General features: G+C 40.9%; 1 protein-coding gene across 1 annotated transcript in view; it reads right to left on the bottom strand.

Annotated features, from left to right (window-relative positions):
- RAB8A (RAB8A, member RAS oncogene family) overlaps nt 1-13,887 on the bottom strand; it is a 902,849-nt gene that overhangs the window by 250,192 nt on the left and 638,770 nt on the right. The window contains exon 4 of the mRNA XM_044090710.1: nt 10,826-10,903. Coding sequence (XP_043946645.1) covers nt 10,826-10,903 — 78 coding nt within the window. The remainder of the gene's footprint in view (nt 1-10,825; nt 10,904-13,887) is intronic.

The following is a 13,887-nucleotide window of genomic DNA, read 5'->3' on the forward strand; positions in this document are numbered from 1 at the left end:
CCCAAGACAGGCTGGCTGTGTACTGCAAGAAGGCAGCACAAAGAAAGGGTCATAGATAAATACCCACAAAGCACTGCATTCACCCCATGGAGCTGGGGATGGCATATATGCAGAACTGAACATGGATCATCTACATCAGTTCTGTGGGTTGTCCAGGCTGGGACAAGGCATTGGGAGATGGGATTAAAGGAAAAAAAAAAAGTTATGTCCTCACCGTAATGATACATCTGTGTTGTCTGTTTCCATTATTTCCTCAATGGAGAAGTCTCTGATCGACCTCGGATCCAGTCATAGCCACAGCTATATCCAAGCTTTAGATCAGATCCTTGACCTATAATCCCTGTGAACAGGATGAGCTACCTCAGATCAAGTTTGCCCATCCCAAAAAAGGCAATGTAAATTATAAAATTATAAAACATATCTGTAAGCTACCTTAAGACCAGGTAACTTAAAAACTGGTAACCTGTATAAGGAAAGAGAAGAAATACCTTCAGAAGCCAGAGCAAAGTAAGTTAGATCCATCTCAGAATGAAATTATACTGTTATACTATACTGCCACCAACCCTTCAAAATAAGGATGGAGAAGGTGGGAGGGAAGTTGAAGAAAGGACAAACAGACAACACAGATTATTATGGTGAGTACATAACTTTCATAACTGATGTTTTCTTTTCTGTCCATTCCTCAATAGATGTGACCATTGAGTCCCCAGCTACTTTTATACTTGGGAGGTTTTGGGGAAGGATATTCTGGAGCACAGCACACCCGAAAGGCCATCGAACTGCATATCCAATTTGTACAGGGAAATGAAGGTTATGAACCTTGGTATAGGTAGCTGCTGGAGAAAAATGCTGTAGAAGCCAAAGATCTGGTAGTGTGTGCTTTTGGAGTGGAAAGGAGAGGAATTCCCTTTTGTTGGTAATCAAATGAAATACAGAGTCAACCATCAAGCAGAACGACTTTGGACACAGCTTTTTCTAATTTAGCATTGGAGAAGGCCACACACAACTGGTCAGATTTCCTGAAGGGCTTAGTGCAGTGGAGATGAAAACATAACAGACAAAGATCAAGTAAATGCTGGGTATATACACCCTTGTTTGAGAAACTTGGGAGGAAAATTGGAAGATTGAAGTGAGCTTGGGGAAGAAAGAGGGAATGGTTCTCAGAGACGCTCTTTCCATATGAAATATGGAGGCTTTCAGGATGATGCATGCAGCTCTGAAATTCTCGCGGAAGTGACAGCCACAAGGAATAAGGTCTTCCATGACAAAAAATGTATCCACTTTTGCAGCAGGTTCAAAGGGAGTCTCTAAGCAGGGTCCTGAGTAACAAGTGCCTTGAAGAAAGGCCTTGAACAATCTAAGTGAAACTATCCATGTATGATTCTCTCCTATGTGAAAACAAGGAAACTGCAGCCAACTGAAATTTAATAGTGGAATAACTGGCACAACTCTGAAAAAGATGAGTGAAAACAGATGAAAAAGGAGCTGAACATGTATCATTTTTCTCTACAGCCCAAACAAAAAACCTTTTCCATTTATTTCTATAAACCTTCCTAGTGGAAAGTTTGAGAGAAAGACAAAATGTGTACAACTGGGTATGACAACATGGATTGCGGAATCACTACAAACCCTGCATTTAGCTTGAGGGACTGAATGCTTGGCTGAGGTAGTCCCAATGACTGAGAAAGTAAATCTGGATCCAAGCCCAGAACCAAAGGTGGATAAACTAGATGAGGCCAAATGAAGGGAAACCACACCTGCTAGGGTCAATGAGGGACTATGATGATTACTTTGATCTTAGTCACCAATAATTTCTGTGACAATTTTGGAATCAGTGGTGTCAGGAAAGTTGTAAAGGAGACCCGGGGCCAAGGATGCATTAGAGCTTCCCAAGGGGACTCCCCACGCAGGGAATTAGAACAAAGACTCATTTTCATAGATTCATACTAGGCTAACTGCCCTTGTGGGCTATTTTAAGCCTAGCCAACTACCCAATGTGAGAATCAAACCCTGCACCTTTTGTTTATAAGGTGAACACCCTAACCATTATGCCAACCTCCCACCCATCTGCTATTGTGGGAAGAGGCAAAGAGATCACAAGGTCGGCCCCAATGGCTAAAAACCCGCTTTGTTACAAATGAGTTGAGGGACCACTTATGAGAAAGCAAAATGGATCTGCTCAACTTGTCTGCTAGTATGTTCTATTTCCCTGGGATATGCACTGCAATTAGAAAGAGGCGAGGAGATATCACCCATTGTCACACTCTCGAGACACAGGATAAGGTCTGCCATAACAAACAGAGAGGAATCAGATGACTGCTATGTTGTCTGTCTGTATTGAGATTACACCTAAGAGGAGAAATTCCTGAAAAGCCTGCAATACTACGATTGTTCTCAACTTCAAGATACTGATATGAAGACTGGCTTCTGTCAGAGACCACATGCCTTGGACCATCTTTCACAGATAATGCTCGCCTCCCCACCCCAGATGGGAAATATCTGTGGTCACTGTGGTTTGGGGAAAGGGCAGAATAAATGGTCATCCCTGTGCAATAAGTGGAAACTCTAGCCACCAATGGATGTGTGTCCTACAGATGCTTGCTAGACTCAATGGAAAGGATAAAGGTTGTTCTCTGATTGACCACTGAACTGCCAGGGTCCACGGAGGAACACGCATGTATAATCTGCCCAGTGGAACTAACGTGATTGAAGCAGCCATGGACCCTAAAAGATGAAGGATTAATTTTACTGGTGGCTTTCGGTACGATGGAATTTCTAGGACTTGCTGGTGAAGCGATGAGACTTGAAGAAGAAAGCTTCATTATCCAAAATCTTGTGTACAAAGTTACACTGATGAACTTCAGTGACTGAACTGGTTTGTAACCTGAACTTTTCCAAGTTCACTGTGATTCCCAAGTCCGTATAGAATTAGAGTAAGGAGTTCCTGGCTTGAATGAGTAGATTCTTGCTATGGGTGGTTATGAGCCAATCCAAGTAGTACAGGAATACTCAAACCCTGCAATCGTAGATAAGCGGCTACCACTGCCATACACTTGGTGAACAATCTCTACGGGGTTGCAGTGAGACCAAAGGGCAGTGCCCTGAATTGGAAGGGACTGGCTCCCAGCCAGAAGCGAAGACGCTTTCTGGATCACCTGCCAATCTTTATAAGGTAGCACTGTCCATCTTTATAAGGTAGCACTGTCCATCTTTATATGGTAGCACTGTCCATCTTTATATGGTAGCATGTTTCCTGAAGATATATCAAGCACATCCAGTCATCCTTCCTTAGTAATGGAAGAATGGATTAAACCTTGACCATCTGGAATTTTGCATTTCATAAATTTGTTTAGTCAGCTTGGGTCCAAAACTGGTCTTAGGTCCCTGTTTTTCTCCTGCACACAAGAGAATCATTACTAAATTCTGAATCCTTTCTGGTCTGGTGGGACTTCTTGGATCACTTTAATTTTTAGCAGCTTCTCTATTTCTGAAGCAGCTGCTTCCCTTTGTGAGGGTGAAACATCAGGAATTCTTTACTGTTCTGAGGTGATGGGGGAGTATGAAAAGGTATGATAAAGCCTCTGGTTACTATCCTCTGCAAACATTTGTCTTGAGTGATGAACATTCAGGTTATGCAGAGATCAGTACCCCCTTTCCTTCCAGAGTATGATAGTCAGGCAAACATTTAGAAGCACCGGAAAGGCTTCTCTGAGAAAGGTCATCTGAAGCCTTGGTTTTGTGGACCACCTCTGCCTCTTGAGTGACTTCCATTATAACAGTTTACCCCCACTGCCTAGGAGAGGTCATTCTCCAAAAGCATCTGACACAAACCCCTGGGACTTACAAAACCACATCCTCTAACCTCCCTTCTGATTTCTGCAGAAGGTCTGCTGAAGTGTTGAGAACTTGATCCCTATAGCAGACCGGGATTCACCATCCTTCTCATTTCTGGAGATAGTTTCTTTGACTTTAGGATCAAACAATGTTGATCCATCATAACAGGCACTGACGATGGACATGCTGAAATGTTCTACAAAGTCACAAAGCCGCATCCAGGTGCGACTCCTGATGGCAATGCCTGTAGATGCACATTTTGTAGTATTACAGAGGCATTGGAAAGGGACTGTAGGGTAGCCAACTGTGAATCAATAAGCCTTTCTTTGACTGGACAGAGTCTGTGGAAGAGACTTGGTGATCTCCTTAGTCAAATCTCTGGAAGCAGGTGTCTTGTGCCAGACAATTCAATGTTCTCACTGAAAAGGCTGATGAGGAGTATACATGCTTACAGAATTTGTCCAACACACAAGACTCTCTGTTAGGTGTATAGGCAAAGGAGCTCTTTTCCACCAGCTCCTTCTTAATGGCTGATGCCACTACCATGGAATCTACAAGAGGACTCTCACTCATTGGATTTTATCTTTAGGAGTAACTAAAACGTTATCAGGTTTCTTCAGGATAGATTTAGTTGTGTCTGGTTACTTCCACGCCTATGATGAGATAAAGTCCTTCATTTTGTTAGTGAGGGGAACCACTCAAGTAGTAGACCAATAGCTTAGAGGAATACTGAATACTGACTCCTTTGTATGTCTAAGTTCTAGAATACCTCAGAAGGAGATGTCCTGGGGGGAGGGGGGTATTCTATGGGAATCTTCATCAAAATCAGTGCCAGTGGAAGGAGATCCCCAGGGGGAATCCAAGTGCTTCCTCTTGCACTTGAGTTTCTGATAAACCTCTGCTCTGGAAGTCGAGGACAGGACTCAAACAGAGATGGATTCCCTGTGGAGAACAGGCTCAAAGCTTTCTGAAATTGGCAGTCCCGACAAGATAAGAACAGCAGGATTCAGACCCTGGGAGATCCTACTGAGATGGGTAAAATCCTGTTCAGAAAGGCCAGCTCTCTCTCTCTTGGCTGGGAGAGGACTCCATTGAAAGTTTCAAATGCAAAGCCTGAGATGGATCCAGAGAGCACCACCTGCGGAACTGAAACCCCTGAAGCTGGTTCAATCTAGAAGCTTTACGACTCAGACCAGGAACTGATGTTGGAGATGAACTATTTAAAGCTGATGCTGCTAAGGTGAGAAATGGATCTGAAGATTTTAGATCTAATCCCAATCAGAGTTGGCACAGACTGTCTGGCTCTTGAGCATACTCCAATAGACACTTTCAAAGAACTCAGAGTCCAGGAAGAATGTTGTCTCTGCTCTTCTGTAGACCTGCCTTGGGTTAAAGACAGATCCAAGGGCTCCATTCCTAGAAGGATCAGAGAAGGAGCTATTAAAAATCTAGCGGACAAGACATGTCTCCCAGATCTGATAGTGGTCAGTATCAGGAAAACACTGCCAACTGGATCTGGGTCCAAAAGAAATGCCTCATCATCCTGTCCACGTCTATTCCCATGAGGCTCCGAATACATGACTGACTCCCATATTGGGAACCTCAAGTCAGCCTGATAAGCTGGTTCAACTGGAGCAAGTGTTGGCTCCTCCAACACAAAATTAAGAACCCAAGAAGGAGCTACTAGTTTCAGTGAGGTTTCTTATGGACAACCCCTTTCAAAAATAGTTTTCCATGAGACTGCATAGAAAGAGTGGGATCCATGGACAGACGTGCTAAAATGGCACAGAAATTAACCTTGACTGAGGAGTAAAACAGGGCATAGGACAGTAACTCACACAAATACTGTAAAGGCAGACAAACACTAACCCAAACGGATGCTGGTTCTTTGGTTGGCACCAAGAAAACCTTTTCCATTTGCTAATATGTATGATTTTCTAGTAGCAGGCTTTCTTGCCTCCATTAATACCTGTTGTAAACAGGTGCCTAAAAGTTATTACGACTATCATCCATGCAATCCACTACAATCGTTTGAGGTTAGGAAATAATCAAATAACCTTCAATTTGTTAGAATAAATCCCATCTGTGAAGATTTTGGTAACTGTCCTAAGCTAATTTCAAAAGGGAGACCCACTGCTACTTTGGCCAGAAGGAAGTCGCCATGAGAAACTATATGGAGTCCTTCTGAACTTTTAGATGCATTCTCAAAATAAGTGGGAAGGGTGGAAAGGCATACAGGAACATTCATGTCCAAGGAAAGGAAAAGGCATCTGTTCTCCAGGCCTTCGTTATGGAGTTCTGGAACAGAATTTTGCCCACTGACTATTTAGAGGAGGCAAAAAAAGTCTAACTCAAGGTATTCACAGACAATCAATCCTTGAAAGCTGTCGCTCGTCCTTCTTTAAAGTTAATGACAAGCAGGTGGGGGTTTTGTTTAGATGCTTTAATACAAGGAAACACATCAGGATGGATAGCAGCATCATAAAGTACGGGCGAACTAATTAACAGACAGACCCTGCATACATACATGCTTACATCTCAACAACTAACTACAAAATGTCAGTCAGGCTCGCACGTGCTCAGTACTTATATACTTGTGCAAGCCCTTAGATAGCTTCTTAAAGGTACATACTTACACACTGACCTAAATCCTCCCTCTTAAAGAAATTGTCCTTTATACAAAATTTCAGAGTTAGACATGCATTACTATAGACATTAGAAACAAAACACAATGTTAATGTCCAAGTTGCTTCATATCTGTTACAGGGTTTAGAGATGCGACCAGATCTTGTAACTTAACAGTTTGGACTAAGTTTAGCAACAGGGACAGTACTGCGGTGCACAACTCATATCAGAAACTTCAGGATTCATCACAGGAATGGGAATGTCCTCTTGAACTTCCTCTGGAATTGGAACACCGGACAACTCACCCTGAGATAAAGAATCTTTCTCACAGGCTATGTGAGGTGGTATAGGCTCAGACACCAGTCTCAAATGTTTCGGATTCCACCTAAAGATTGCTCTTTGCGATTCCACAAAATACAATCTAGACTCTGGACCAATATTCTTCACGACACCAAATTGATAATAACCTTTGGACATTTGCAACCTTACCACTTCTCATAATTGATTGAGCAGTTAGCTGGCCTTATAATAAAATTTCTGGGTTTGGCACTTCAACAGATTGGCTTTCACTGATCTGTTACTCCTGACACATGGCACCAACAATTAACTACTGATGGTAATGTGGTTCTGGTTTGTCTTGAAAGAGCAGGTGAACCAAGATGTTTATCAAGAGGAACATTTCTGAGATTCAGGAAAACATCACTATTATCTTGTTTTGACTTCTACAGTAACTGTACATACTGCCAAACCATTTGACTGTGTGTACTCAGGGCTACTTGTGACAAGAGTAAAGTCCCACTCTCCAGCAAATCATTTGAACTGTTAGCTTGTAAACTGCGTACCACTGTCAGAAATAACTCTGCACTGCAAAATGACGCTTTATCTTAGTAATGACAGTAAGGGATGTTAGGTTAAGAAGTAGGTCAATCTCAAAGCAACTGGAGTAAGAGTCTACTAACACCAAATAATGTTGACCATTCCACTGGAAGAGGTCAGTGGCTACTGTCAACTAAGGTAGTTCTGGAATCTGGTTTAGCTGAAGTGGATGCTTCTGTTGATGTGGCTTAGTACTAGTACACATGGAAAAGGATGAAAGTGCTGTCTCAATATCTTGTGACATAGAAGGTCAGAATACTGGCTCTCTCAACCTTCTTTTTGTAGATTCGGTTTCTGGGTGACCATGATGCAAGATATTGACGTACTCTGGTTGCAAGGACTTTGGAACAATTACTTTTGAACCTTTCATTATGATACCTTTGTCGGACAAAATCTCATCTCTGTATGGAAAATAACGTTGCACTTCTTGAGGTAAACTAGACTGCTTTGACAGCCACCCTTGTTTTATAAAGTGGTTAAGCCTTTGTAAAATTGGATCTGTGGCGGTGTGATCTCTCACCTTATCAAAACGTGTGGAAGAAAGATTTCTCACTTCCATGACTTTACAATCAAGGTTCTCATTCTTGTGCTGTTCTGTGGTGTTTCTGGGTGATCTGGATAATTTATCAGCAAGATAAAGAAGTTTGCCTTTATCGTAGACAAGATTGAAATTGTACTTTTGTAATCTCAGCACCATATATTGCAATTTGGCTGGAGCTGAATACATTGGCTTTCTCATGATAGTGACTAGAGGATGGTGGTCTGTTTCAATCTGGATATGTCTACCATAAACAATCACGGAACTTGGAACATGCAAACAATTGCCAAAAGCTCTCTCTCGATCTGGACATACTGCATCTCAGTTTGGGTAAGAGATCTTAACACATAGGCAGCAGGTTGATCCTCTTGTAGAATGACTGCATCAAGACCAAATTTTGAAGCATCACAGGAAAGTGTAACTGGTTTGTGAACATCATAGTATCTGAGAGTTGAACTACAAATTCTGTTTCAGGACATCAAAATGCTCTTTGGTGTTGCTCTAACCAAGACCAGGATATAACTTTACATGTTAGCTCTCTAAGTGGTGCTGAAAGTTGGTTCAAGTCCGGAATGGACTTGCCCAGGTAGTTGACCATGCTAAGAAAGTGTTGCAGGGCTTGAACACTATCTGGTGCTAGCATCTAGAGAATGGCTGTTTTGAAGTGTCTGGTCATCAGCCTATATTGGTAAATAAATAACCAACATAAGTAACTTTTTATAGCCTGAATTTGCATTTGTGTGGACTGAGTTTAATATTCACTTGACATGTCCTTTCTAGATATTTGAGGTTTCTGTCATGTTTGGCTTCACCATTACCTCCTTACAAGTATGTTATCTACTATAATAGCACAAAGACACCCAGAAAAAGTTGCTCCATTGAACATTGAAAGACTTTGCTCGCAGAATGTATCCCAACGGAGTACTGAAAGTAGTGAATAATGAGGATTTATCAAGCTGAATTTGCCAAAGTGAACTCTCTGCATCTAAGACAGAAAAAAACAATGGCATTTGGCATTAAGGCTGCGACTTCAACTGTGCACATTGGACGATGGTCTTTTTAGTGCTTTGTTCAACTCTCGTGGATCAACACATATATTCTGATGTCTAAGCTTCTCTTAAGAGCTACTACCATGGAGGATATCCACTCAGTTGGTGATGAAACTGGAGAAACCACACCTTGTCGCACCACTTTAACTCGGCTTTGACTCGGTCCTGAATGGCTATTGCAACTATAATTGCTGGCCTGATAAATGGACTGACCTCGAGGTCTAACTTCATGGAGTACACAACTGGAAGTTTGCCAAGTTTGTCTTTGAAAAGATCAGCATAGGCAGAAAAAATGTACTAGGCAAAATTACAGTAGTGGTCTTTTAAGCTATCTTGGTGGACTTCCTTAATAAATGAAAGCAGTCCCACTTTCAAACTGTCTCTGAGCCCTAAATAATGACTGGACGTGCCTCTTGACCATGTAAAATAAATCAAAGCTTCTTACAGAAGAGTAACATAAAAGCATTACTGAGCCTTCAGGTTGAATTTCTTCACCTCCATAAGCAAGAAACTTTGCACACGTTGCCAAATCAAGCCTTTCACCATAACACACGAGCAAATGTTTCTGCAGACATAACATTGCACTTGGAATCTGTGTCAACTTTGAGCTCTATGGGTTTGCCATTTATCCGAACAGTACACAATACTTCATTATTTGCCCTTAAATCTACTGCAATGACGGTTTCATGAAGCACTGACACACTATCAACATAAAGAGCAAGGTTGCAGCTGACTAAATGATCAGCTCGTTTCTTAAAATGTTCCCTTTTAATAAGAGATAAAGATACAGAGGTACAGAATCCTGTCCATATTCACCAACATACTCCTCAATCTCTTGATTTTTGAACTTTATCCAATGTCATCTAGAGTTACAGAAGCAGTCTTATACTACCAGGTAAAAACAGACCTTAAGAACAGCAGTAAACATTAATTTAAATCATGCTTGTCACAGCATTCCCTCAAAGCATTAAAAAAATCTAGCACACGTCAGTTTGCTCTGAAAAAAATCATGTTGGAAAATATAATCTATATATCTGTATATCCTATTTATATCTAGGAGCGCTACAGAATACTGAAGACCAAAATCCTGAACGTTCAAAATCCTGAAAACACACAATATACCAACACTTACTATATTCCAGCACAAGTACATACAGAAACAAACACAAAACATATTACTCTTTTTCAAGTATAAGCAGGAGGGCAAGTCCCCCTGCCCCCCCACACCCCCTGCTACTTAAATATATCAACTCCAAGATTGCACTTAATGTTGTAAAGTGCAATCTCGGAGTTGTTATATTTAAGTAGCAGGAGGTGTGGAGGTGCATGGGAGCTTGCCCTCCTGCACATCATTGAAGGGTAATATGTTACTGTATGTACTTGTGCTGGAACATAGTAAGTGGTGTTATACTGTGTGTTTTCAGGATTTTGAACTTTCAGGACTCATATATATATATATATATATATATATATATATATATATATATATATATATATGTATATACACACACACACACACACACACACACACATTATATATATATAATCTATTTACATCTATCTGTACACACACACATATATATATATATATATATATATATATATATATATATATATATATATATATATATATATATATATATATATGTGTGTATGTATATATAAATAGGATATACAGACATATAGATTATACACAGATTACATACACATACTCCCACAGTACTACAAGTTCCTGGTTACAGATTTTTGCCCTGATCATCAAGTAAGGGAAAGAAATGAAAACATTGGTGGGTAGTAGGGAAGTTAGACAGGCACACTGGAACGGGACAAATAAAAGACATCAAACTTTATCAGTTAGTATTTAATAACCTTTCCAACGTATCTGTTTCAATAATCTTCATACCTCTTCTATATTTCGTATCCAGTTCTTGATATTTTCAAACGATTTCTCATTTGTGATATCATATACCAACATGATTCCCTAAAATGAGAGGCAAAAAAAGAAGATTAAAAGAGCAAAAATCCTCACACAAAACAGTTCTGTCAATATGGTAAAGATGGTAAATGGACTACAAACACAGGAGTGGACATTACTAAACTGAGTTACACAATTACCTGCATCAAGGTGTCCTGGGCCACAGCAAATTACTTATCCTTAAAAACAAAACGCAAAATAAATCTATTGAATAAGCAACCTGGAATACTCCAGTAATTACTGGACATCCAGTCTCAATTAAATGCCAGATCCTAGTAACAGAACTACAATTACTAGAACAGCCTGAATATTTAAAAAAAAAAATGTTTAGGCACTGTCCAGCTTACATACTGCATTCATTAGGCCCAGCTGTCTTCTATCATCTACGATTATAGAAAAAATAGTCAATGAAAGCTGCAAGAATTAACACTTGAATGAATGTGGCTGTGACAATGTGAGGTATTGTCAGCTATGCCAGGAGAAGTAGGGCAGTGGATGTGTAACATACACCAGCAAAGCTAGCTGGAATTTAGTAAAGAATTACATGTTATTTGTATATCAAACTGATTTGTACAGATGGTTGTGTTGAAAAAAAAAATGTATTTGTAAAACTGCCTGTGTTAAAAGTGCATCAGTGTGCCCTGCTGTGCAGAAAAGAAATGTACATGCATTACCGCAACAGTTTAAATGTACATATTCTAACAGAGGAATTGCAACCCACTTTACTTTCAAAAATAGCAAGAAAAATATTACTGGACCTAGACCATTAAAGATGTTATTTCACATTTCTGAATGAAGCCAGAGACACAAAGCCTTTAAGAAGCATGGTTTGTTAGTCTCTGTAGAAAGAGAAGAAGTTTATAATTGTTTCATGGCTTCCAGAAGCTGCACCATATGTCAGCAATGCTCATATGACATGTAGGTGCTAAATCCTGCCAGTTTCTTGCAACTGGGGGTTGCATGGGAACCAGAAGTCAGATGACCAGATGTATGCAATGTCATTCTGTGCAGGAAAAAGAAGTTGTGTACTTAACCATAAAGTTCCATTTGCGTTGTCTCTTTCATTCTTCGACCTGCGGGTTTTGGATCTGACCTTGGATCTGACTCAGCCACTTTCCAAAAGCTTAGGCTCTGAAGCTCGAGCACCTCCCTTACTGACAGTGCTTCACTCTTCCCTGTTTACCTCAGATGGGAGTTTGTTGCTACCATGTTTGCTCACAATAAACTATATAGGCCCAGTACAACTACTGCTGACAGCTACTAACAAGGAAAAGAACAGGAGCTCAAAGAACAGGGGTTCCTACAAGCACACCTGACAGGTTATACCCAAGGCACGGGGGGGGGGGGCAGAGGATGAATGAGAGAACACAGATGGAACATTATGGTGAGTACTTAACTTCTTTATCTGATGTTGCCTTCTCATTCTTCCTTGACCTGTTAGACAGAGTCCCCAGCTGCAACAAATCTTGGGTGGCCTTCATGGAAGGATAGTTTAGAGCACTGCAGAACCAAAGGTATCTCAACTTCTGGACACCATGTCCAATTTGTAGTGGGAAATAAATGTGTGAGAATTAGACCAGGAGGCAGCTGAACATGTATCATCAATTGAAACTTTGACCCAAAAGGCTCGAGACATTGCCATGGATATACTAGAGGAACCTTAACTCAGTGACGCAACAGAACACCTTTGGACTCAAACGAGATGCAATCTCTTAACCATTTAGCTAAGGTGGTCTTGGTGACTGGTTTGCCCTCATTTTAACATCGGAAAAGGATACGAAAAGTTGGTCAGATTGTCTGAAAGATTTAGCTCTGTCTAGATAACAGTGCAATTTGTCTATGGACATCTAACAGGTGAAGCATAGATTATCCTTTGTTTTGGAAATGAAGGAAAAAGAATGGTTGATTCAGACTGGTTTATATTGTTTTCAGTTGCAACTTTGGGAATAAAGGATGGGTTAGTATGCAATGTCACTCTGTCCTCATCGAAAATTAAGTAATGATTTTTGGAAAACAGACACTCGTTTTGCAGAAGTGATAGCCACCTGAAAAATAAGTCTTCCAAGATGATTTTAAATCCACTGTGGCTGAAGGTTCAAACGGGGGAAGAACCAGGTCCTGTAAAATCATAGGTAGATCCCAAGGGGATGTTGGATCTTTGAAGGGAGGGCCAAGAAGAAAAGTCCTCCTAAGAAAGGCCGTATACAATCTAGATGAAGCTAAAAAAACACCCATTTTCACTCGAATGAAAAATCAAACTGGCTGACAAGTGTATCTTTACCATGGAATGACTGGCCCCTCATGGAAAACATGAGCTAGAAAATCTAAGACTGCTAGAACAGAAGCAGTAAAGGGGTCTAATTACCACACTCTCATTGCTTCTTGGCACAGGGGGAAGGATCTGGTTCCCCCTTGCTTGTTGATGTACCAAACTACTAACATAGCCTGTCTGTAGGAAGCTGTGAAGTGCCTGCAGTGCTAAACGGGCCGCTCTCATCTCTAAGACATTGACATGCAAATTGATCTCCTGTGATGTCCACGTGTCTTGGACCATCCAAACCAGGAAATGCCCACCCTACATGAGAGGCATCCGTGGTCAATGTGGCTTTTGGGAAATGAAGAACAAAAGGATGTCCTTGAAGAACCTCCAGGGAGTGAAGCCACCAAAGGAGAGAATCCTTGCACACTCAAGATATTTTGACTGGATAGCTGAGGGGTAGATGAAGTGATCACTGAACTGCTAAAGGTCCACTGAAGAATTCTCATATGCAGGCATACTGTGGGTAACAGTAATGGTGGCCACCAGGGAACCTATAGCACTAAGTACTAATTTGGCTGGAGGGGCTGAGATTGCCAAAATCTGTCCAGCATGTAGTTTTAGGTCTGCAATCTTGTCTGCAATCTTGTCTCGAGTAAGGAATGCCAAGGACTTGGACATATCCAAATGAGCTCCTACAAAACCTATGCATTGAAGTGGTTGAAGCTGGGAT

The sequence above is a fragment of the Protopterus annectens genome, chromosome 13.part0, assembly GCF_019279795.1.
Source record: "Protopterus annectens isolate FY-2018-M chromosome 13.part0, PAN1.0, whole genome shotgun sequence".
Classification (NCBI taxonomy): Eukaryota; Metazoa; Chordata; order Ceratodontiformes; family Protopteridae; genus Protopterus; species Protopterus annectens.